Source organism: Poromitra crassiceps (genome assembly GCF_964638095.1).
Source record: "Poromitra crassiceps genome assembly, chromosome: 16".
Lineage (NCBI taxonomy): Eukaryota > Metazoa > Chordata > Actinopteri > Beryciformes > Melamphaidae > Poromitra > Poromitra crassiceps.
This window is the reverse complement of record NC_139645.1, coordinates 15,202,365-15,227,393: the sequence shown is the minus strand read 5'-3', so window position 1 is coordinate 15,227,393 and position 25,029 is coordinate 15,202,365. Positions and strand designations below refer to the sequence as shown.

The 25,029-nt window shown below is 46.5% G+C and overlaps 1 protein-coding gene across 1 annotated transcript in view; it reads right to left on the bottom strand.

Moving 5' to 3' along the window:
* LOC310791468 (protein mono-ADP-ribosyltransferase PARP14-like) overlaps positions 1 to 25,029 on the bottom strand; it is a gene marked incomplete at its 5' end in the record, with an annotated part of 82,125 nt that overhangs the window by 36,699 nt on the left and 20,397 nt on the right. Inside the window, 9 exons of the mRNA XM_083653155.1 lie at positions 236 to 457; positions 1,348 to 1,578; positions 3,933 to 4,002; positions 4,582 to 6,070; positions 11,993 to 12,217; positions 15,480 to 15,549; positions 18,837 to 19,024; positions 22,742 to 23,044; positions 24,075 to 24,105. Coding sequence (XP_083509281.1) covers positions 236 to 457; positions 1,348 to 1,578; positions 3,933 to 4,002; positions 4,582 to 6,070; positions 11,993 to 12,217; positions 15,480 to 15,549; positions 18,837 to 19,024; positions 22,742 to 23,044; positions 24,075 to 24,105 — 2,829 coding nt within the window. The remainder of the gene's footprint in view (positions 1 to 235; positions 458 to 1,347; positions 1,579 to 3,932; positions 4,003 to 4,581; positions 6,071 to 11,992; positions 12,218 to 15,479; positions 15,550 to 18,836; positions 19,025 to 22,741; positions 23,045 to 24,074; positions 24,106 to 25,029) is intronic.

The window sequence follows — 25,029 nt, the reverse complement described above, 5'->3', positions numbered from 1 at the left end:
AGCAGTGCAGAAACATGCCAACGTTTACAACTAAAAACATAACAATATGAATATGTACATAACAATAAGAAAAAAATACATTACAACAATATAAAATAATTATTAAATACGGGCCAATTAATTAAAGGCAAGGCCATAAAAAGTATGTTTTGAGTTGTTTCAGAGGTTGCTTCACTGATATTATTATTATTGAAACTGATGGAAAGCTAGTTCCTTTTCACTTTCCTTTCTTTACCTGGATGGTCTGTGCATCACTTGGGTGAAGGATGATAACTACTGTCTTCAGGTGCTTAGGTTTTTTCTTACTGCTGAACTTGAAGATATTATCCATCATTGAAGAGGCTGCGAGGTCTTTGGGGAAGCCCAGGTTCCCTGTGCCAATTGCAGGGAAGGTTATGGAGGTCAGCCCACTGGCCTCAGCCTGGCCCAAGCAATTCTTAAAAATGGCATTCAGTTTCTGGAAGACATGCATATTCTTTAATATCTAGTTACAAAATATTGATCACTTTTCACGTATACTAATGTTGCAAGTATTTAGCATTCCTTGTGTCATGGCATAGGATCGCTAGTTAACTTTCACGTTTTCACGCTTTGTTGTCCAAGAGCTTCTAGCAAGCACTGGATCTATGAACATAAGCCGTCATTGGTAAGACTTTATAATAAGGTATATAACATTTACAGTAGTTACTAGGTAACTAATGAGGAACTATTAGTTAATAATTAGTTAATGATTAGTTCAATTCAGTTTGTGAGTATAGTTAATCATTCGTTAATGATTAGTTAAATTCAGTTTGTGAGTATAGTAGTTAATCATTAGTTAATCATCAGTTAATTGTTACCTCTCCATTAGTTACTATTTTTCTGTACCCTAATGTAAGTTTTGATCTTTATCTAACACTTAAAAGCAGAGGCGAGAGGCGACTGTACTCTTTACCATTGCACTAGACTAGTTTATTTTCAGCATGACTGGTGGTCTATCTGAATGCATGACTGCCGTAAAGCATGACGTGCCACCTTTGTGTCACTGTCGTAAAACCTTGAAAAGGCATGTCCCCCTTTTAAGTTTGGGGTTTCACTTACTGCATATTATTTTTTCTGAACATTACAGTAGTTAAACAAACATTTTTATGAACCCATCAGAACCATGTTATTTGTTTTAGTTTCAACATTCACCTTTTTTTCAACATTGTCAACATTTAGTTTTTACTTTCAACATTCACCTCCCCCTTCCTTTTTTTGTGTCGGGCTGTTAAATGGTTTTAACGCACAGCTGCCAGCCATTCAGAAATGAGCATCCACCCAGACCATGGTAAAATACCTAATATACCTCACAGTTTAACACTTTACCTTCTGAGCTGTGCCTTTTCCATTGTCCCACTGAGGCGCAATTGCATGAAAGATTTTTTTGCTTCTCAGATCGCAGGCATCAGTAACGATGACATCACCGTCATTTCCATCAGCTTGCTTTTCCTTCACCAACTCCTGAAGTTTGGGTCCGGCCGCACCGAAGATGGCATTTGAAACTGCTCCATTTGTCAGCACAAGATATTGACCCACGGAAATCACAATCATCTCAGTCTGTTGATAATGTTAACAGAAAGTTTTCAGTTGCCAGCAGTATATTTTGTGTATTTCTTTTCTTTATGTCATCAAATAGTCTTAACCCTTTTCCCGCCATTGACGTGATATCACGTCAATCTGTGTTTGCACCGTCATGTGATAGATGGCTCTCTTGGCCATCTTATGAAATGCTACTGCACTTCCGGAGTTGCCCAGAAGCAACGTTATTGTCCACCAAAACCAGCAAGCAGAGAAAAACAACAATCTCCCTCCAGGAAAAAGCTCCACAAAACAGCTCCAGCGTGGGGCCTCAAAGTGCTGCAACGAGCAGCTTTGCCCGAGCTCGACGTGCTGTCAATCAGACTCGTGACAGTTACTCAAAGGACGGCAAAGCAGGTGTTTCCGCGCAAAAGCGGGGACACAGATGGCATTCTCCTATCGTCAACATGCGCGCAATTGCAGAGGTGCAGAAGTGCAGAGGAATTCTGCACTGCACAGAGGAAATTGTAGCCTACTTGCAATAGGCTATTCACCTTCACCTATCCCATAATCCGGAGGGTCATTGGCACCATAGACAATTTAAATCAGGAGAGAGTAGATACCAGAGAATGAATAAAATAATATTTATTACAATAGTGAATGAATGATGAATTACAGGAAATATGGTTGGTTTGATTGAGGTAACGCCCAGGCATTGCCTGGCCACACCTGTGAATAAGTATGGTGAATAAGTATGGTGCCTAAGACTGCCCAAATGCCATTTGCACTGGCATTTTGGGGGCGCAGATGACTTGGCACGCCTCCAATTTGCGCCTGCGGCAGGTGCTGTGCCCAGTTCCGCATCCCCGCAGAGAATTGCATCCCACCATATTTCGGGGCTTTTTTAACTGAAAAAACATGGAGGTCACGTCTACCCAGACAATTATATCATTGTTAAACAGTTAAATTTCTGTAGAAATCATTACAATATGCTCCCGTGAGGTGGGGATGCGTTTGGCGGCCTCTCAGCATTGCGGGCTATCGGCATAGCGGGTCGGCATATAGACGCAGCACCACTTGATCAGAAGGAAATCGTTAATGTCTCGTTTCTGAAAATTACCCCCAGTGATTCACTCTCCAGTTATAAAACGCTAGCATCCATTTCCCCCACACATTTTGAACCAAGCAGCGTTCAGATCACCAAGTGCACTCACATCGCCAAATGTGCATCACTGGCACTGCATTCAAACTGGATCTTCTGTTCTGATATTATTGTATTGTACCTCAGACGCACAGCTACACGGCTAGCCTCTGTGTAGTTGTTTGAGGGGAAGCGCTGCCGCTGTCTGGGCGGGCAGGTGTAGAGAGTCCGAGGGGCGGGGCGCCGGCTGCCTTGGAGGGGCAGCTTGTGAAAGACACCGACCTCACTGGTGTTTGGCCCAGCTCTTCCCGGGAAGCGGGAGGCCGAGGTGAGTAGGTTCCCGAGTAGGTGCGATACGTTTGGCAAAAAAAGGAAAAAAAATCTTAATTGGTGCGTGAAGTCCTTGGTGTGCTCTTTCAACAACGGAGATGACTCAAACTTGTAAAACTCGCCCAATAGTAAGTGCATAAATGATCTTATCAAGGCGAGTAAACCGCTATGTCCTATTGAAAAAGGTGCGTAAATGGTGTTTACAGTACGTGCAGTTAGCCTCCACTGCAACCTTGCTTATAATCTATAACTGTATGTACAATTTTGAAAAGACTGTGTTAAGGGAGCGGGGCGATGTCTTTTTTTTATAGGATGATGAATGTATAATTGATGATAAAGATGTTTAAAAAAAGTGACATCTCCTGTCAGATAGATTAATAATCCGGTTTGTGAGCCCTCACACCGTGTACATTTCGTCAGATATGCCCCCAGACCTCCAGACATCATGCACCAGAAGCTTCCGCCCCCCAGGCAAGACGAGAGCGTGACCCACACGTCCCCTCTCTGAATCTGTCCTTCGCTCCACTGGTACAAAAATGCATTTTTCTCTGCTTTCTGGGGACAGACTGGCGTTTTTGGTGAACACTACCTACATTCAACTGTCGATAACTAAATAATGGATGATGTTACAATCAAACTCATTTCTCCTATGAATGTAGAGGTTATCTTCTTTCTTTTGGGATATTCTGTGTTTACATCATCGAAGAAAATATTCTGTGGGTCTTGGAATATTAGTGAAAATGATCAGAAACCCTGGCGGGGAAAGTGTTAAAAGTGCTATAAGACTACAGTCAAAAGCCAGAGGATTGGGTGAATAGTTGATGATATACTGTACAACCTAATCTCTCTGTATAGGAATGATTACATTTTTAAACTAGTTGATTGTGGGCTCTTATTGTTAGATAATAGAAATATTAATTACCGTGGCATCCTGGATATTCCCTTTCATCAGAGTGATGCTCAAGCCCTCTTTGGTCAGCACTTGATCTGAGCTGCTCGGATTCTGAACACGTCTCACTTGTGAAGTCTGGCTTGGATTCTGAACACGTTGCACTTGTGAAGTCTGGCTTGGATTCTGAACACGTCTGACTTGTGAAGTCTGGCTTGGATTCTGAACACGTTGCACTTGTGAAGTCTGGCTTGGATTCTGAACACGTCTGACTTGTGAAGTCTGGCTTGGATTCTGAACACGTCTGACTTGTGAAGTCTGGCTTGGATTCTGAACACGTTGCACTTGTGAAGTCTGGCTTGGATTCTGAACACGTCTGACTTGTGAAGTCTGGCTTGGATTCTGAACACGTCTCACTTGTGAAGTCTGGCTTGGATTCTGAACACGTCTGACTTGTGAAGTCTGGCTTGGATTCTGAACACGTCTGACTTGTGAAGTCTGGCTTGGATTCTGAACACGTTGCACTTGTGAAGTCTGGCTTGGATTCTGAACACGTCTGACTTGTGAAGTCTGGCTTGGATTCTGAACACGTCTCACTTGTGAAGTCTGGCTTGGATTCTGAAAAAAATGTTTTTGTCTAAGGGCCAATTTGTTCTGCCCACCACCAGCGTGCTCGACCAACTGGACCAAGCAATCAGTCTCATTCATGACTGTGGAAACATACATCATTTCTTTTTCCTGGAAGAACTTCTTTGCCCCAGGCTTGGTGATTTCTAAATCATCAGAGATTACAGAAGAGATCAAGTCTTCAAACAAGGTCTTGCAGTCTGTGACATTGACTCTAGAACCACTTAAATAGATGGCCTCTTTCCTGAAAGAAACCTTCACTTTGTCTTTCACTTGGTCGCACCAAACATTTCTGTTATGTTGCTCAATATATTTGACAATGATGTCGGGCTTGACCTCAACAGTTTCTTCAGCTTGAGCATTCTGCTGTAAGAAGTCATCAAGTTCATTTCTAACTGTTCTAACGCTATCCTTGTAGCCTGACACCACTACTTGCTGACTTATCTGAAAATCAGGGGTCTGAATCCGAATTTTCCTGAATGGATCATTGTTGGCATCCTCCATCCGAGCGACCAGGTCCTGCCACTCAGGCTTGTTCAGGACAGCACTATCTTCAACAGCAATGTATTGAGAGATGAGCAGTGTGCTCAGTTGATCCTTAGCTTTGTTCAGAGCTCTGCTTGAAACAGCAAGGAGCTGCACCATCTCCCCACTTATCTCAAGTGCTGCATCTATGTTCTTAGATGTGAGGAGAGAGCTTGTCAGATTTTCTTGATCTTCATCCTTCAAAAACTCAAGTACAGAGTCATCCATTTCTAAATTCATCCGTTTTAGTGATGTGAATCCATTATATACCCTTTTGCTTGCATCCATAACCTCACGACTTAAGCCAGTAAATGACAAATCATGGCTCTCCTTTTTGTATGCTATTTTTAGCTCTGGGTAGTCATTTAACAGCTTGTCCTGAAGGCCATCTTGACATAGGATGTAGAAAACGGATGGCAACAAATTTATTGTGTCTGTTATGCACAATTTCTCCCTCTGTACCCTTTTGGCGATCGTGTTAAAGATTTCAGAAACAGTCTGCTTCAGTCTGTTTACATCATCCTCAAAGCCAACCACTGACAAGACGCCATTGGCTTTATCTGCGAGTACAGCCACAGCCTCATTCAACAGCGCTTCTCTGATCTTCTCTTCAGACTCTTCCCAAGCCCCCGACTCGGGTTGAAGCGGCAGGCATTTGAATTTTGACACAGCTTGTCCAAAGGCCGTCTTTACTCTCTGTGTCCACTGTTGGATGTTCTTGGCTGTAACATTCTTTTGCTGCAGTAGATAAGGTAAGGGGCTTAAGCACACAGGAGACTGTTGGAGGTCTACCTTGCAGAAGTGTTCCGCTAGATCGCTATGAATGATCGCTGCAGCCTCATCCTTGGTCTTAAGGTATGTCCATATAGCATCATCAATGACGACAGAGGAGGCAGCAGGGAGTTTGAGTGTGGGTCTGTCTTTGCCATAGAGGGCCGTTCCCAAAGATTCATAAAAAGGAAAAACTCTGATTGGTGTCTTGTTGATGGCAAGCTCCTTTTTGATGATTCTGTCAACAGCTAGTTGGGAAATCAAATAGGTCTTATTAGTATCTTAAATATTACATAGAATTATCATCTAGAACTCATATGAAAGTGTTAATTGTTCCTTGTTCACTCAAATGGTGAATATATTTTTGAAATGAAAATCTCCATAATAGTATCATATCCACCATGTCTACTTCCGTGCCATTGAGAACAATGCAGTATTCACAACTTTTCTCCTCAGTATTGGTCAGAGGGCCTGAGGGCCGTTGCTTTACTCAGTTGTATTCTAAGCAAACCTTTGGCTCTTTGTTTTTGTTTTCCAGAACACTGGTTGACCTGGCCCATTGACACCTCTGCTCACAGACACACACCTCACAAGTGTCAATCGATACTGTAAAGACCCTACCCTACCCCCAAAACATAATCACTCCTCATTTCCCTCCTGCTGAGTCATTGATTCATGGATGTATACTGTATGTACCTGTATGTTGTTTTGGTAACACTTTACAATACTGTAACACAAAAATTGGGTAGTTACTGAGGAACGAGTCAGGAACTAACCATTAGTTCATGATTAGTTCATGAATAGTTAATAGGTAGTTCCTTAATGGTAGTTACTCAAGAACTGACCATTAGTTACCATGTTAACGAACCAGTAAGTAATGATTACTTCCTTAAAATAAAAAAAATAAAAAAATAAAACGTTTTTTCTTTCGCTAGTTCATGAGTAGTTAATGGGTAGTTACCTACAGCACAATGACCTCACAAGGTTCCTCCTCAGCCAAGTCACTGAGGCAATCCATGTGGCGATCCATGTGTGGATTGCCACCATATGGTAGAAAGGTTTTCTTGCGTTCACTGGGGGTGAGGGGGCGCCGCTGTGTCCCGGCCTGGCCTTCTCTCCCACGCCTTATGTGGGCGGGGGCCGGGGCGGGGGGCATCGGTGCTCTTCATCACTGGTCGAGGGCTGCCGGTTGGTTTAGAATAGCTTAGGTAGGCGATAGATTAGCTACAGCCTAAGGCTGACCTGTTGGGGGCACGGTGGCTCAGTGGTAGAGCTGTCGCCTCGCAGTCAGAGGGTCCTGAGTTCGATTCTCGCCTGGGACACTGTGGGCGCTGTGGTTGTGTTCCCCCCCATATCTTCAGTGCCTACTGCCCAGGTGGGGTATCTCGTCGTAAGGGCCTTTCTGCCTGTGTGGAGTTTGCATGTTCTCCCCGTGCTCCCCCAGGGGGGTTCCTCCGTATATAACCCCCCCCCCCCCATTAAAAACATGCAGAAGATCAGATCGTCATCGTCATCTGACCAGTGACGACAACATCCGAAGTCGGTCCCCGGGCACTGTACGAGAAAAAGCGACCACTGCTCCTGGCCTGCCCCCCGGAGGAAAGGACAAAGCCAGGATGGGTTAAATGCAGAGGACAAATTTCACCGGCCACCGTCAGCATGTGTGTGTTGTGGCCCTCCGTGCATGTGTTGATTGTAATCGTGTGACAATAAAGACGGGCTTGTCCGTCTGAAATCGTGTTTTGTTTTTATAGTGTTCAGGCAAAGATCAGACTAGAGCAGAGTAGGATAGGCCAGATTAGGCTGTAGATTAGCTAGATCCCCTATGTCCCAATTAGCTCTGGTTAATGTTTAGAGTAGTCAGTTTGTCTGATCTTCTCCCCCCCCCCTCTCTTTCTCTTTCCCCCTTCCCCCGCTCCTTCCCTTCTTCCCCCTTCCTGTTCTCCCCTCTCCCACATTTCCCATTCCCCCCCACCTCCTCTCTTTCCATGCTCTTTCCTCCCCCTCATCCCCCCCTCCCTTCTCCTGCTCTCTCCTCTCTCTCCCCTCTGCTCCTTCTCCTTATCCCCTCTTTTTCCCGAATCCCTGCCACTTCCTGCTCTCCCCTCTCTCACATTCCCCCTGCTCTCCCTCCCCTGCACCCTCCCACCTCTCCTTCTCTGTTCTCTCCTCATCCACATTTCCCATTTTCTCCCCACCTCCTCCCTCTCCTCCCCCACATCCCCCCGCTCTCCCTCCCTCCTCCACTCTCCTGCTTTCTTCTCTTCCCCCCTTCCCCCACTACTCTAAAGCATAGTACACATTCTACTCCAAAGCATGGCACCCACTCTATCCCCTCCAATATTTCGCCACTATAGCATGGCACCCATTCTTCCCTAAAGCGAGGCACCCATAAGCTCTATATGTGAACATGTGTTTATTTGGCAAAGGGACTCACTACTAAAGGCTTGCAGCCAATTAAATTAGGCATAGTTTGGTTGCTAAGAAATTGACATATGTCCGTTTGCAAGATGTGTGTCTATATTTCTCTATCATATAATTGCTCGATATGTTATTATTACTATTGTAATTTGTTAATGTTGTGTCAGTTAGCCCTCCCTTCCCTGTTCTCTCCATATAGTCTCCCATACTCCTCTATACTTCCATACTCTTCCTTACGCTCTCTCCTCCCCCACATTTCCCATTCTCTCCCGACCTCCTCCCTCCCCCTGCTCTCTTCTCCCCCACACCCCCCCCCCCCCTTTCCCCTCTCCTGCCCTCTCCTCTTGCTCCTTCCCCACCTCCTATACCCTCCAACATCTCCCATTCCCTCCCCACCCCATCACTCTCTCACATTCCCCCTGCTCTTCTCCCTTCTCCTGCTCTCTCCTCTGCTCTCTCTTCATTTCTATATTTTCTATATTTCTCCATCAATTGTTCAAATGTTATCTTTATTCTGTATATTCTTGCTACTGTTGTGTCAGGTAGAATTAGCTAGACATACTTTCTGTGAAGCCCTCTGAGACATGCTTGTGAATTAGGGCTATATAAATAAACTTGACTAGTTCCTTAATGACCCTTAATGGTAGTTTGTTAAAGATCCTTAATGGTAGTTACTTAAGAACTGACCATTAGTTACCATGTTAATGAACCAGTAAGTAATGATTACTTCCTGAATTGTTTCCCGCTAGTTCATGAGTAGTTAAATCCCCAATCAGTAAGATTTTTGACATTTTTTACTGTAATATAAGAGCTTTTTAGTCTTAGGACATGGTAGATTGACTTGTAATAGGGAGACTCTCGAGTTTATTTATCCCACACCGCCCTCCATTGGCCAGCCCTGGGACTAAGCAGTTTGCTGCCAGCGTCCCGAAGGCAAGAAAAAAGAAAAAAGAAAAGGATGCGCGCATGCGCTGTACAGCGGAAGCGCTGTCTGCATGAATACAAGGAAGTAACTTGATTCGGATTTGCTATGAAAATGATGTTTCACAGGACTATGCATTATTATTTCATCACGTGGTGAGTACCCGATGTCACAACATGTACATAGAGCTTTCTGGCGCTGTGTTTTGTTGACTTTGAACGGCGATATCGTTATCGATACTAATGCACGCAGAGGGTGCAGTTCCTCCAATAGCAAAACTTGGAAAACTTACTGAATGGGGCTTTAATGGGTAGTTACTTAAGAACAGACTATTAGTTGCCATAGTTGTTACTAGGGAATTACTCATTAGTTAATGATTACTTCACCATTAGTTACCATATTTGTGCCCCCTCAAGTAAAGCAGGCCATCATACTTAGTTGTTACTAGGGAGTTCATCATTACTTCATGATTACTTTACCATTACTTACCATGTTTGTGCCCCCTCAAGTAAAGCAGGGCTTCATACTTAGTTGTTAGGGAATGCATCATTACTTCATGATTATCTTACCATTAGTTACCATCAGCCTACCTATAACAAATAAATACAAGAGTTGTTCCAGGTGAGGTTTGAACCCTTGGCCCCAAGAACGCAAGATTATTAGTCTCTACCAAATTAGCTATCTATTTGTTATAGGGTAGGGTGATGGTAACTAATGGTAAGATAATCATGAAGTAATGATGCATTCCCTAGTAACAATAAGCATGAAGCCCTGCTTTACTTGAGGGGGCACAGACATGGTAACTAATGGTAAAGTAATCATGAACTAATGATTAATTCCCTAGTAACAACTATGGTAACTAATAGTCTGTTCTTAAGTAACTACCCATTAACTACTCATGAACTAGCAGAAAAAAATGAAGGAAGTAATCATTACTTACTGGTTCGTTAACATGGTAACTAATGGTCAGTTCTTAAGTAACTACCATTAAGGATCTTTAAGGAACTACCATTAAGGGTCATTAAGGAAATACCCATTAACTACTCATGAACTAGCGAAATAAAAAATAATATATATATATATTTTTAAGGAAGTAATCATTACTTACTGGTTCGTTAACATGGTAACTAATGGTCAGTTCCTAAGTAACTACCATTAACACATTGAGTGCCACAGCGCTTCAGTAAAATTGTCTGGAGCCTGTGCCAGATTCACTTCCATTCAGTTGAAAACAGCTATAGAATTTTTTCTATTAGGGCTATATGGACAGGGCTGGACTCTAATGAAACATTGGACACTCCTGCTTCTTTCAAAGAAGAAATTTTGTTTCTAGACAGTTCCATTATGAAATGACAGCCTCTGAAAGAAGAGCACTTTCAAGGGTTTTCTGCTGTCTTTTTTTACTTTTCAAGATAAAGTCACTTTTATGAATACTTTTTGCACTCATGATTATTATTATTATTATTTTTCTCCTGCTTCTTTTTATTATTAGACATTACATTACATTACATTACATTACGGCATTTGGCAGACGCTTTTATTCAAATCGACTTACAATATCAGAACTTACAATATCACATTTTAGTCTAACACTAACGCTAGTCTAATTTCAAGCACATTCACTGACTCTAGCTAATATTTTCTGATGTAGTGACGTGGTGTAGTTCTGTGCAGCCTGCGTGCCCCACCCCCCTCTCCCCCCCTCTCCTCCCCTGAGCTGCAAACTCCTCCCCACACGCACACAGTCTATTTTCGGAGCCTCCGTTTTTGCGCCGGGCGGCTGACGGCGGCTCCCGGGCGGATCCCAGCGCGACAAGGAAATGCCAAACGGGACTGCAGGAAAAGGTTTGGCCTTTCTGGCGGGTAATCGTGTGGAGAAACTATATGCAGACAGATAGACAGAGGCAGAGGAGCTCAGTTGTGGGCGCGGATCGCAGCCAACTGTCAGCTGCAGACAGAGCAATCTATATGGCTCTGGCTGCAGCATGCATCGGTTTCTCTTTGATCACGGCTTTCTCCTGCACAAAGTAAAGGATCTGAGCGCCAAGGTTTTAAGGTGGCGCAGCTGCCGTGTAGATTTTTAAGGTGGCGCCGTGTGATCCCTTGAAGGGATTCATGCTCACTGGCTGGGTACGACCTTAAACAGCAGAATTATGGAATAATATGAATTATGATATTGGGACGTCCACAGACTTCCTTGGCACTTCTCGTTACTTTTTTTTAGGACGTCCACAGACGTCCTTGGCACTCAATGTGTTAAGGAACTACCTATTAACTATTCAGGAACTAATCATTAACTATTCATGAACTAATGGTTAGTTCCTGACTAGTTCCTCAATAACTACCCATTTTTTGTGTTACAGTATTGTAAAGTGTTACCGTTGTTTTAACAATCCACTAGGTGGCAATAATTCAACACTTACATTTACTACTACTAACTACACAATTTTTACTGTACTGCACTGTCTACGCAAATGTCATTGTAGTTATATTAATTAAATTAATTAATTTGCATCACTCCATCCATGCCTATACCACATCTAGCCACAATCCAATTAAGCCTGCCCCTGCGGTTGCTATACGGCGCACGTGGGCCTGAGCCGGATTTGCCCTTGTTTTTTCTCACATTTGGAAAAGTGGTCCATCAGAAGTGGGCCTTAAGTTACAAAAGGGTGAGAACCCCTGCTCTACACACTGCAATAGGTTTCAGCATGATAGCATGGTTCTTGAAATTAAGACCAGAGAATAATGTCCACTACAGTGGACAAAGAATATTTGCTGGGGATATGTTGATAAAAAAAAGAAGAAGAGGGCATAACTGCATTACCATTATGGTCTTTAAAGGTGATGATGGCAGACTGTTCCTCTTCATTACGTGTGACATCTTCCACATCCTCTTCCACAGACTCAAAATATAGGTTGAGGTAATCAGTGGGAACATCTGGTATGCCTTCAGCTCTAACTTTGGCTGTGATTTCAAGAGGTTGGACTGATAATTTCACACTGTTGAAGCGCAGATTGCTGGGGCAGCTTGTTATGAAGTCTGTGTTCTCTGTCAGGCAGGGATAGAAATTAAGGAGTCATTCAGACATTTTAACCACACACTGTACAGCCTGTTGTACAGGCTCGGTGACAAGGGGGCGCTAGAGTTCCCCCTGGAATAAGCCAAGCCAAACTTTGGATACAGAATGACTATAACAAGGCTAATTTCCAGTGTTGGGCAGCTTAGCTAGAAGTAGCAACGCTAATAGCTTACATTTCTCAGTAGCATGGTGGTAGTGTCGTTCCTTTTGAAACAATTAGCATTTTCAGTAGTTAAGCTATTTATAGATCAAGTAGTGCAGTAGCATCCACAAACATGACTTCCCAGCTGTCTATATGTTCTCTGAGGGGAGGCTCACTGCAATACTGAAAATGCAAAGGCTTCCATAAATGGGTCATAGGCTCAATCACTATTGTGTTAACTCAGTTGGTGAGACAATGACTTAACAGAAATGTATTTACAGGAAAACCTTTGATAAAGTGATAAAGGGAGATTATCACTTTAAGAAATTACCAATTATGTACAGTATACAAAATGACAAAGAAGATAATGTTTAAAATGTATTATTGCATCGCCAAATGACATGGTGAAAACATTTAGGTGCACCTAAATGATGTGCTGGTGCACCAACGTAAATTAAAGGAGAATTTCGTTTTTTTTTAACCTGGACCCATCTCCTGGCATTAATTATGATTTGGCCACTCACCCAGCGATCTCCGCAGCGTTTCTGGCCGTCCTAGCGTTGTTTTGAGATCAATAGCGTCCAAGTCAGTTGTAAAATGGAGCTGATTTGGGGCCAAGTGTGAGCCTGTCTTTCCTGCATCTAAATAGCTATTTGTATTCCCGTTTTCGCCAAATATCGTCATAATCTGATCCCTCAAGAACCACCAGAGTGATATTTCGCCAAAGGCTGTTTCCTGGAGTCGCACAGGGATCAAATTACCTCAAACGTGATCTCGGTCACCAAGTCTCGTGAAGTCCCGCGATACTTTCCTGCCGACTGGCCAAGTACAGGTAGGACGCTTTGCGGTGGTGGTTTTAGCGTAACCTATGTGGGGTTTGGCATAACCTTCGTTATTTCGAATCCCACATAGGTTACGCCAAACCCCACATAGGTTATGCTAAAACCACCACCGCAAAGCGTCCTACCTGTACTTGGCCACTCGGCAGGAAAGTATCGCGGGACTTCACGAGACTTGGTGACCGAGATCACGTTTGAGGTAATTTGATCCCTGTGCGACTCCAGGAAACAGCCTTTGGCGAAATATCACTCTGGTGGTTCTTGAGGGATTAGATTATGACGATATTTGGCGAAAACGGGAATAAAAATAGCTATTTAGATGCAGGAAAGACAGGCTCACACTTGGCCCCAAATCAGCTCCATTTTACAACTGACTTGGAGATGTATTGATCTCAAAACAACGCTAGGACGGCCAGAAACGCCGCGGAGATCGCTGGGTGAGTGGCCAAATCATAATTATTGCCAGGAGATGGGTCCAGGTTAAAAAAAAACGAAATTCTCCTTTAAATAGTGCTTGAAAATTCAAAAATGACCCGAACCTAGTAAGTTGAAGTTTTTAACAACTTGCTATCAAGCTGGTCCGTTCCAGCAGCCCCATCAACAGGCAGTGAGCTCAGCAACATTTCTACCTTTTCCACACTGACCAGATGAAAATCAAAGGTGCAGATCTTATTTTTCATGATGTGTTTTTTTATAAGTTCTTCAGAATTAGACTTGATGGTGTTGTCCATGTTTTCTCTGAGTTTGGACACCTTCTTCACAAAATATTCATTAAAATAATTAGAAATATCAAGTGGTTTAGTCAAGTAGACACCGTCCGATTCAACAAAAGACGTGCGGGCGGTCTTCTTACCCATAATTTCATTCAGTACACCCCATAATTTTTTGCTGTTATTGCCACTGTCAGAGATCTTCTGCTGATGGTAAGCTCTCTTATTAACTTTGTTCATTTTAGTTACCTGATTTCTTAACGCACAATAGAGCTTTCTGTCAACAGAAGAACCCGAGAGAGCAGCAACCTTTTTGGCATCGTCCCTTTGAGACATAAGGTTCTTCAATGGGATGTCAATCCAAGGCGCACTTCTGGCTTTAACTGTGAATTTCTTTAAAGGAGCATGTTTGTTAACAATTTTCATTATGTAGAAAAGGGTCCATAATGGCCCACCGTCAGGCCTGTTCTTGGGGCAGTCGATGCCTACGAACCGGCGCGCCAACGACGTAATGACGATGACATCATCAACGATGACAATGATGACGTTGACAAAGAAGAGTTCACCTGTGAGGTCATCGGCGACGTCAGGCGGTCTAGGCTGACTGTGATGGCAGACGGGACTTTACGGGGTCACCGATGACGTCATAGCATAGAGTTCACCTGTGAGGTCATCGGCGATGTCAGACATAACATATATAACAAGGTGTTCTGTGACGCTATATACTTCCTGTATTCCCTCCTTACTCTACTACTTCATAATGTCGACCAAATCCGAACCCGAGCTGAATCCTGGTTGTCTTACAACCAGCCAGGCCCTGGTGACCGACTGCCTTACAACCAGCCAGGTCACGAGTGGTATTCCTTCAACCGCGTCCGAGGACCGACATCTCTGTGGTTCTGATCGACCACAGCCCGTGAGCCCTCATCTACGATCCAGCACACTTCACGAGGCAAGCCCACAAGCTTCGCTACAAATTGGTCCTTCGAGCCGGATCAGAGGACTTGTGACGCTCAGAGATGGAACAGGAGTCAGGTGAGCTTGCTCTGGTCACGGCACCTCGCCGACCAGAGGAGCAATCCTTTCCCCACCAGATCGAATCTGGATACAGCAGGAGTAGTACTCAGGGGCCAGACCCCCTACACTCCCACCAGACGATCCAACCGGGGCAGGAGCTCATTCGCAGCCACCAGGAAAACCGACTCCCTGCTCAGGCAGTCCAGGCAAGGGCCGATCTAGCTCGAGAAAAGGCTAAGTTCGACGCTACGATCGCGCGCCAAAGGGAGACCAACCGGGACATCACTGAATACTTCAAGGAATCCCAACGCACTGGCAGGTCCCATCAAGCTGGCCACCAGTCAAGTCGGGACAGGTCAGGCCATGGAGGTTTGACCTATGACGACAGACCTATGTATCCCGCAGCCCCAGCGGGCGCAGGAGTCACCATCATCAGGGCGCAAGCCATCATGACGGAATATCTTCCGCCCAGGCCCTCGCCTATGACCCGGAGACCCCAGGCCGGTATGGGTCAGCCCGGTACCAAGGGGTCCGGCCCTCTTCCCGAGCAGAGCCTCGGTTGAGGAGCCCCAGTCACTCTCACTATCATAGCGCTAGCAGTTACCGCAGTCACCATAGCACATCGCGACACTCTAGCGCCAGCTCAGGGTCAACCGTACGCGCCCACTCTTCCTCCTCAGCCCAAGCGGCAGCCTACGAGGAGGAGATGGCACGATTGGTGACCGAGAGCCTTCGCCGCCAACACGCGGAGGAGGAGGAAGCTGATAAGGAGTACGACCGGCTGAACGAGCAAACCAGAGCGGCGCAACGGGTCCGAGAAGAGCAAGAACAGGCCCAAGAGGAGGCCCAACAGGCCCAAGAGGAGGCCCTCCAAGCTAGAGAGCGGATCACCCGCCGCCTGGAGAGAAGCCGACGCCTGCGGCAAGCTGAGCTGGCGCTGGACGAGGCCCGGGTTCGTGCCCGGCTGCAAGTCGAGCAGAAGCACGTAGCGGCCCGGCCTCGCGCCCGTCTGCTTGCCAGGGACCCGGCAGTTCCACCTGTGCCTCTCGCCTCCCAAGACCAGAGGCAGGCGTGCGTACCGGCTCCAGGGTTAGCACCCCGGACGGTGCTGCCCACGGGGCCCGTGCCCGCACCCCAACCCACGGTCTCACCCGTGCCCCGCACCTCCCAAGAGCAGGGCCAGGTCAGCACGGCGGCCCCAGAGCCAACGACCCAAACTACGGAACCCCCTGTTCCAGTGCCAATGCCACCAACACTCCCACCTAGGACACGTCCGCCGACAAAGGTCGCCAACCCTGAGCATGCAATACAGTGCAACGGGGCGGCCGAGCCCGCCACTGGGACACCCCACACTCAGGTAGGCATGGCGAACGTCGGGACCAACAACACGGGGCACAGTCAGCCGGACGGCATCAACCACCCCAGGATAGCTGGGGTCGAGAGCTGGGACCCCCCCAGAGGGCGGGACCAGCCATCTCAACTACCTATTCCCAGAATTCACCTCCTGGCCCTGCCCGGGCTCATGGAGACAACTCCAGCCAAGGCCTCCAGGGAGGCCAAGAAGTCCGAGCAAGTGGAGCAAGTGGACATGCCTTTGCGGACGGCGAGGCAGGAGCCCCAGATGCTTCACGGGGCGGCCGTCTCCCTCATCGTCTCGCCGGCAATTCGCCCAGAGCAGACCTATTGCACCAAGAGAGCCTTTACGGAACCGAACCTTGGTCTAGGCGAGCAACCTTACCCCGTCACCGCCCTGCAGCAGGAATCCCGCCCGAGGAATTTGCCCCTCCATCAGTTCGGGAGGATCCATCTTGTCCTGCTCATACAGCACCTATGGAAATGGGAACCGGGCTGGGATGATCCAGTCCTACCTGAGACACTGCTGCAGGCCTGGGTAGAGTGGGAGGACGAGCTACCGCAACCGCAGGTAGCCGCTGCGACATTACGCGGGGAAGGCCTCTTCCCGCACTCACCACCAGCAGTCGGGGTTGCGGATCTCCCTTCCCTCTTCTCAGCCCAGATCGCTGGCCAGAGACACCCCGACTCCACACGACCGCGGATCAGAGCGAGGAGTTGAAGCCAAGTTACGGTGGCCTCAGGTCGGCTCCCCCCATGCCGGAGGAGTGTACGACCTTCGGTGCCCTCATCGAGGATACCACACCGGCGCTCCACGGGCGGCCAATGAGGCACTAAGGGCCGAGGACTATAGTAAGGCCGAGGCTTCCCTCCAACGAGGGCAGACAAACTGCTTCCTCACCGACCCTACGCCGCTGAGGTTCCTCAACTGGAAACTCAAGCCACCAGAACCAGAGGCCCCTCACTACCGCAGTAGCTGGGTAGACCCCCAGCTCCTGAGCGGCTCCCGCGCTGACCTCACGCCGCTGAGGTTCCTCAACTGGAAACTCAAGCCACCAGAGGCCACTACAGCTCACTACAGCAGTAGCTGGGTAGACCACCCCCAGCTGGTGTCCAGTCCCGTACATCACAAGAGCCAAGATTTGGTGACTGTCCTCGTTGGCCAGGATGTGTGTGGGATCCTACTGCTGTAGTGAGCTGTAGTGGCCTCTGGGGGCTTGAGTTTCCAGTTGAGGAAACTCAGCGGCGTGAGGTCAGCGCGGGAGCCGCTCAGGAGCCGGGGGTCTACCCAGCTACTGCGGTAGTGAGGAGCCTCTGGTTCTGGTGGCTTGAGTTTCCAGTTGAGGAACTTCAGCGGCGTAGGGTCGGTGAGGAAGCCATTTGTCTGCCCTCGTTGGAGGGGGGCCTCTGCCCCTAGTGCCTCGTTGGCCGCCCCGTGGAGCGCCGGTGTGGCATCCTCACTGAGGGCACCGAAGGTCGTACACTCCTCCGGCATGGGGGGAGCCGACCTGAGGCCACCGTAACTTGGCTTCAACTCCTCGCTCTTATCCGCGGTCGTGTGGAGTCGGGGTGTCTCTGTCCAGCGATCTGGGCTGAGAAGAGGTGGTCCGTCCCCCCACTCTTCCCAGGCCTGCAGCAGTGTCTCAGGTAGGACTGGATCATCCCAGCCTGGTTCCCATTTCCATAGGTGCTGTATGAGCAGGATAAGATGGATCCTCCCAAACTGATGGAGGGGCAAATTCCTCGGGCGGGATTCCTGCTGCAGGGCGGTGATGGGGTAAGGTTGCTCGCCTAGACCAAGGTTCGGTTCCGTAAAGGCTCTCTTGGTGCAATAGGTCTGCTCTGGGCAAATTGCCGGCGAGACGATGAGGGAGACGGCCGCCCCGTGAAGCATCTGGGGCTCCTGCCTCGGCGTCCGCAAAGGCATGTCCACTTGCTCCACTTGCTCGGACTTGTTGGCCTCCCTGGAGACCTTGGCTGGAGTTGTCTCCATGAGCCCGGGCAGGGCCAGGAGGTGAATTCTGGGAATAGGTAATTGAGATGGCTGGTCCCGCCCTCTGGGGGGGTCCCAGCTGTTGTGTCCAGCTATCTTGTGGGAATGATTGACGCCGTCCGGCTGGCTGTGCCCTGTGCTGTTGGTCCCAACGTTCGCCGTGCCTACCTGAGTGTGGGGTATCGCAGTGGCGGGGTCGGCCGCCCCGTTGCACTGTATTGCATGCTCAGGGTCGGCGACCTCTGTCCTAGGTGGGAGTGTTGGTGGCATTGGCACTGGAACAGTGGGTTCCGTAGTTTGGGTCGTTGGCTCTGGAGCCGCCGTGCTGACCTGACCCTGGTCGTGGGAGGTGAGAGGCACAGGTGGAACTGCCGGGTCCCAGGCAAGCAGACAGGCGCGAGGCCGCGCCGCTACGTGCTTCTGCTCGACTTGCAGCCGGGCACGAACCCGGGCCTCGTGGTGGGCCAGCTCAGCTTGCCGCAGGTGTCGGCTTCTCTCCAGGCGGCGGGTGATCCGCTCTCTAGCTTGGAGGGCCTCCTCTTGGGCCTGTTGGGCCTCTGCTTGGACCTCTGCTTGGACCCGTTCTCGGGCCCGCCTCGCCGCTCTGGTTTGCTCGTTCAGCCGGTCGTACTCCTCATCGGCTTCCTCCTCCTCCGCGTGTTGGCGGCGAAGGCTCTCGGTCGCCAATAGTGCCTTGTATTCCTCGTAAGCTGCCGCTTGGGCTGAGGAATACGCGTGGGCGCGTACGGTTGACCGTGAGCTGGCGCTAGAGTGTCGCGATGCACTATGGTGGGAGCGGTGACTGCTAGCGCTGCAGGATACATAGGCGTCTCTGTCGTCATAGGTCAAACCTCCATGACCTGGCTTGACTGGTGGCCAGCTTGATGGGACCTGCCAGTGCGTTGGGATTCCTTGAAGTATTCAGTGATGTCCCGGTTGGTCTCGCTTTGGCGCACGATCGTAGCGTCGAATCGTAGCGTCGAGTCCCTTGCCTGGGATGCCTGAGCAGGGAGTCGGTGGTGGCTGCGGATGAGTTCCTGCCCCGGTTGGATCGTCTGGTGGGAGTGTAGGGGGTCTGGCCCTTTAGTACTACTCCGAACCCTGGATACTCTGCGGTATCCAGATTCGATCTGGTGGGGGAAGGGTTGCTCCTCTGGTCGGTGAGGTGCCGTGACCAGAGCGAGCTCACCTGACTCCTGCTCCATCTCTGAGCGTCGCAAGTCCTCTGATCCGCTCGAAGGACCAAATTGTAGCGAAGCTTGTTGGCTTGCTGGGGGCAAAGCCTTTGGGCTTGCCTCGTGAAGTGTGCTGGATCGTGGATGAAGGCTCACGGGCTGTGATCGATCAGAATCACGGAGATGGAGATAGGGACCGAGATGTCGGTCCTGGGACGCGGTTGAATTACCACTGTTGACCTGTCTGGGTGTAAGGCAGTCGGTTACCAGGGCCTGGCTGGTTGTAAGACAGCAGGGGTTCAGTTCGGGTCCGGAATTGATTGTGCTAATGGTTGACATTATGAAGGGGTAAGGATACCTGAAGAAGTATGGAAGTCGAAGGAATCTCGAAGGATCAAGCAGGAATCTCTCGGATGAGGTGTAGCGTCACGGAACACTTTGTTTATATGGTCGCGTTCCGGTGTATGACATCACGTCATTGGTGATGTCACAACGTTCGAGGGAGCTATGACATCATCGGTGTTATGTCTGACATCGCCGATGACCTCACAGGTGAACTCTATGCTATGACATCATTGTCATCGTTGATGATGTCATCATCATTACGTCGTTGGCGCGCCGGCTGGTAGGCATCGACTGCCCCAAGAACAGGCCTGACGGTGGGCCATTATGGACCGTTTCTACACTTTGAACACACAACTTTACTTCCCATTATGTCTTTCTTGTAATAGTATGTTTTAGAATAGTGTCTTTTAGATCGGCTGATCTAATGTAGCTGGCCAGCTACATAACCAGCTGACCAAACTATTGTTGTTGTTTTGTTTTGTTTTGTTTTATATACTGCTCTTTACTCTGTGATTCACCTGTATTGCACTGCATTTTATTATTTCTTATTATTTTAATATTTCTTATTTTACTACTGAACTTTACTGTCTACAGTTTACAATTGCTGTAATGTATTGTGTATTGTGTTTGGACCCCAGGAAGACTAGCGGTCGTTTTGGCGGCAGCTAATGGGGATCCTTTTAAATAAACAAATAAAATAAACTTGGGGCCCTATCTTCCCAAAAGCGCTAATTTAGCGCAATGCAAATTGGGAACGGACACAAGCGCATGCCTGTGATAATTGTACTGGGTATTGACTGCCACATGCCAAAGCAGGCGTTTCAGAGCTAAAATGTGGGGATGGATGGCATTACCCTATCGTCAGCAGCGTGCAATTACTTTGCGCTAAGAGCTTTGAAAAGGACATCTTACGCACAAATACCTGCTGCGCTGGGAGTGCAGCCGTAATCTCCGTGCAGCGCAGTGCAGTGCAAAGTAGAATTCCTTTTGGATATGTCATTACGCACAGCCTAGACATCAAACTATGCTGCTAAAATTGGGTATTAGGAGATAATTCAGTGAGGCAATCAACTATAACTCACTGAAAAAACTTTTATCACATCGCAAAGAGGGAAATGAATTGAGAAAACTTGTTGGACAATGGACATAGGCTATTTACCTTCATAACCACCTGGAGGGTCGTTGGCACCACAGACGATCTGTCAATAAGCTCTCTCTGTCCTCGCACAAGTGAGTACACCCTATTACCCATAGAGAGAATTACAGCATATTGCATGCCTCGCGCAAACAGCCCTTGCGAGACGGGAATCTGATTGGTTTTGATTGACGTAATGCCCAGCCTTGCCTGGCCACGCCTGTGAATAATTCTGGTAGTTAAGACCGCCCAAATCCCGTTTGCGCAGGCATTTTGGGGCGCAGATGATTTTAGCATGGCTCTAATTTGCGTCTGCGACACGTGCCGTGAACCTTTCCGCATCCCGGCCGAGAATTGCATCCCAAACATATTTCGGGGCTGTTTTAACTTAGAAATCAGGGAGGTCACGTCTACCAGACAATTACTGTATATCACTTTTAAACTGTTACATTTCTGTATAAATCATTACAATATCGTCGCTGTCGTTCCAGGACCTCGAATCTCCAAAACAGCAAGTTAAAAAAACCTGTTTGCTCTTAAAATACTGAACCAAACGTCGTCAAAGTTGGCACATGTCTTAATTATAGTTAGTTTCCCGCTGAATGTGTCATTACTTTATTAATATCTTACCTGGATAAGCTCAAATGATGTTGTTTATATTATCAGTCCGACATGGAAGCACTTTCTCCCGGCCAGTCAGGCGGGAGAGAGTCGTATGCTCATGCACGAGCCCCAAGCTCCGGGCCGCGGGGGGCGCGCGCAGCAGCAACAGCGTGCCCCTCGCCTCTCATCATGGCCGAGGCGGGGGCTTTCACATAGGGTGAGAATAGTCTGACATAACGTAGCGTTAACGTTACTTTACTCTCGTCAGAGAAAACTCCAATTTGCATGTTAAAACAAGTTTGCAGCCTGGAATAACTGGAAAACATTTTATTGATCTATTCACGTCAGAGGAAGCCAGGATTAAACAAAACGATATCAGAAATACACAGCATGTCTGCCGTGTGACTTTTCCGGGTTTAATGTCCTGCGTGGGGGGGTACATACGGAGGTAGGGGACGAATTTCGAGGTTTGACTGACAGATTGAGGGTGAATGGCGTTACGAGATTTACTCACAAGCTCGTTTTAATGCTTTTCCATTGGTTGCATTTGTTAAAAACCACACAGAGACCCAGGGTGACCAATGGCACTGATTTATGATCAAGCAAAAAAGTGAAAAAAGGGACATTCGAGGTCCTGGCACAACAGCGACGATATGCTTCCATGAGGTGGGGATGCTGCCGGTGCTGGGGTGCAAAACTCGCCATAACACCTGGCGGACGGCGCAAGGTGGACTGCTATCTTCCCTGCCTTAATGCACGCGCAAACGCTATTAGGGGATAGCGCCTGTCGGAAGATAGGGCCCTTGGTGTTCATGTCTAATTACAAATAGTACATATGAACTATGAACACCAATGTAATTACACAGTAATTACATTCGTGTTCATATGTAGTTTGTGAAAAAGTTCACATGTAAAATAAAGGCTTACCGAAAATCTTTGTTTTGTATGACATCACAGAACATTACAAGCAGGTCAATGCAATGAACATTAATTTAGTAATGTGATTTTGCACACATAATCAATATTGTGATCAGCTATCAATATCAGAAAAGTCCTTGTGATTATCATGGTATTGATTTCAACCATGCTGCCCAGCTATTGCCTGTACTACTGTACTGAGTATTTGAGTTGATAATGCCTTGATGATTATAGTGCATGTGCAGACACAGCTAAATTATTACCTTTTCCACTCTGGAAAGTCACCACAGCAGCGGAGATGTCTGGCAGGATCTCCAAACTGAACTTTTTGGAGGTAGAGTCTGTATTCTTTAAAATACTCTCCACCAGCCCCTCCAGATACTTGCGGTACGTGCTCTGTGTTAACAAGCGGTCCATGCTCTGTGGAATATTGCCTAAAACAGCCGAGGTGGCGCACGGCTCGTCATCTGCCATCTCATCATCTCTGCTTTCCGTCTCCGTCTGGACTACAGCTGCGGGCGTGCCTCCGTCTCCACCTGTTCCTTTCCTTTTTGCAGCATCATCACCTGGTAATGAGACATAATGCTAAGTGACCTTGACAAGTTGATGAATAACAATTAACACAAAAATATATTATATGTGAATGGGTCTCACTATGTGAATAGTTTAATATCATGCTTAAACTTTTCAAAACATTTCTACTAACCATTTTGGGGCCTATCTCTTGTGTCAAATCAACACCTGCCTTCTGTTTAGTTGGTGGGTTGTGATGGGTACACCCGACCTTTCCACCTCCCTCAAGCGTGAAAACTTTTTTGTGATATTTGGAGGTTTTTATGAATTTGGCAGCGTTTCCACTCAGTTTTTCTATGCGCAAATTGAAATTTCGCATAAAAACAGGTGGACCCGACTAATGACCCATTGGCCCAACGTTGGAAATAGTCGGCATTGGTCGGCAGCTGAAGAAGTAATTGGGCCAGAGTTGGGCTGATGTTGGCACTAGGTTGGCAAAGTTGGCTCTGATGAGCAACATAAATGGTTGGACATAAATGTGGACTCAAGGCTCATTTATGCTCCATTTCCGTATGAAAATAAACATGTCTGCTTCAAACGATGTAACCCTCACTGCACATACTTCCATACATCTTTCACGTTGGTATCATGTTAAGCAATAGATCCACTAGTGGACAGTAGAGAGTCAAGTGTGTGTGTGTGTGTGTGTGTGTGTGTGTGTGTGTGTGTGTGTGTGTGTGTGTGTGTGTGTGTGTGTGTGTGTGTGTGTGTGTGTGTGTGTGTGTTTTAACGTTTAACGTATTTAACGTTGAGCATCATTTTTCTTAACCTATGTTTTGTTTGCACTGAAGCACCTATATAGCTTGTGCTGTACTGTAGCAGCAGTAGTATTGTATCTGCATTTTGTATGCACTTTAATATATTTTATGAATATTTTTGTCACTTTATGACTTCTTGTCTGAGAAGTGCTATATAAATCAATAATTAAAATGTCCCTTTAATGTGTTTTGTGGTGATTTTGTAATTCAATGTGTTAAAGAAACAGGATAACTACTGAACACAGGACTTTTTATTAATACTTACAGGGCTTGTTGAGGTTTTCAGATGGAGGTTCCTACAAAGAATGAGAAAACTTATTTTAACATGGAATAGTGAAGTCTTACATAAAGCCCTAAATGTTAATTGCTTTTCCAGGCGGTCATAATAGACAATAAAACAAGCAATAGATATATAATAAAACAATAACCACACTTGTGACATGGCTACCCTTATCCAGTTAGACTTTTGCCCGAGTCCAGACCTTTAAATCCATAACTTTTTTTTTTTTTTTTTTTTTTTTTTTTTTTTTTTTTACCTTTATTTATACAGGGGGAGTCTCACTGATATGGAGGACCAGGAGGGTCTTACGCTAATGAATAGAGTGTCCCCTTAATAATTATCCAATTGTACAATTAAAAAGAGTCATTTCAAAAAGAATTCACAAATGACGTATTAATACATCATTAAAAAGTCGTATTTGGAAAAGGAACTTCAAAAACATCCATTAAACAGTGTATTTCAAAATGGAATTACGAATACATCATTTAAAACATCATTTAATACATCGTTTCCTTATTCCTATTCGAAATAACCATTTGGAATTGTATTTGAAGTCACTATATTAAATCCCCGATTCGAAATAACGATTGGAAATGCCATTTACCCATTGCATGACACTTTTGGCCTTAGCCTAGAAAAACTGTGTAAAACAATGCAAATTAGACATGTACTTTAATTTTTAATTTGACATACCTTGTAGGCCCTGGAGAGTCTTAAGCTAATGAATAGAGTGTTCCTTTAATAATTATCTAATCGTACAATTAAAAAGAGTAATTTCAAAAAGAATTCACAAATTACGTATTAATACATCATTAAAAAGTCGTATTTGGAAAAGGAACTTCAAAAACATCCATTAAACAGTGTATTTCAAAATGGAATTACGAATACATGATTTAAAACATCATTTAAACAGTGTATTTCAAAATGGAATTACGAATAC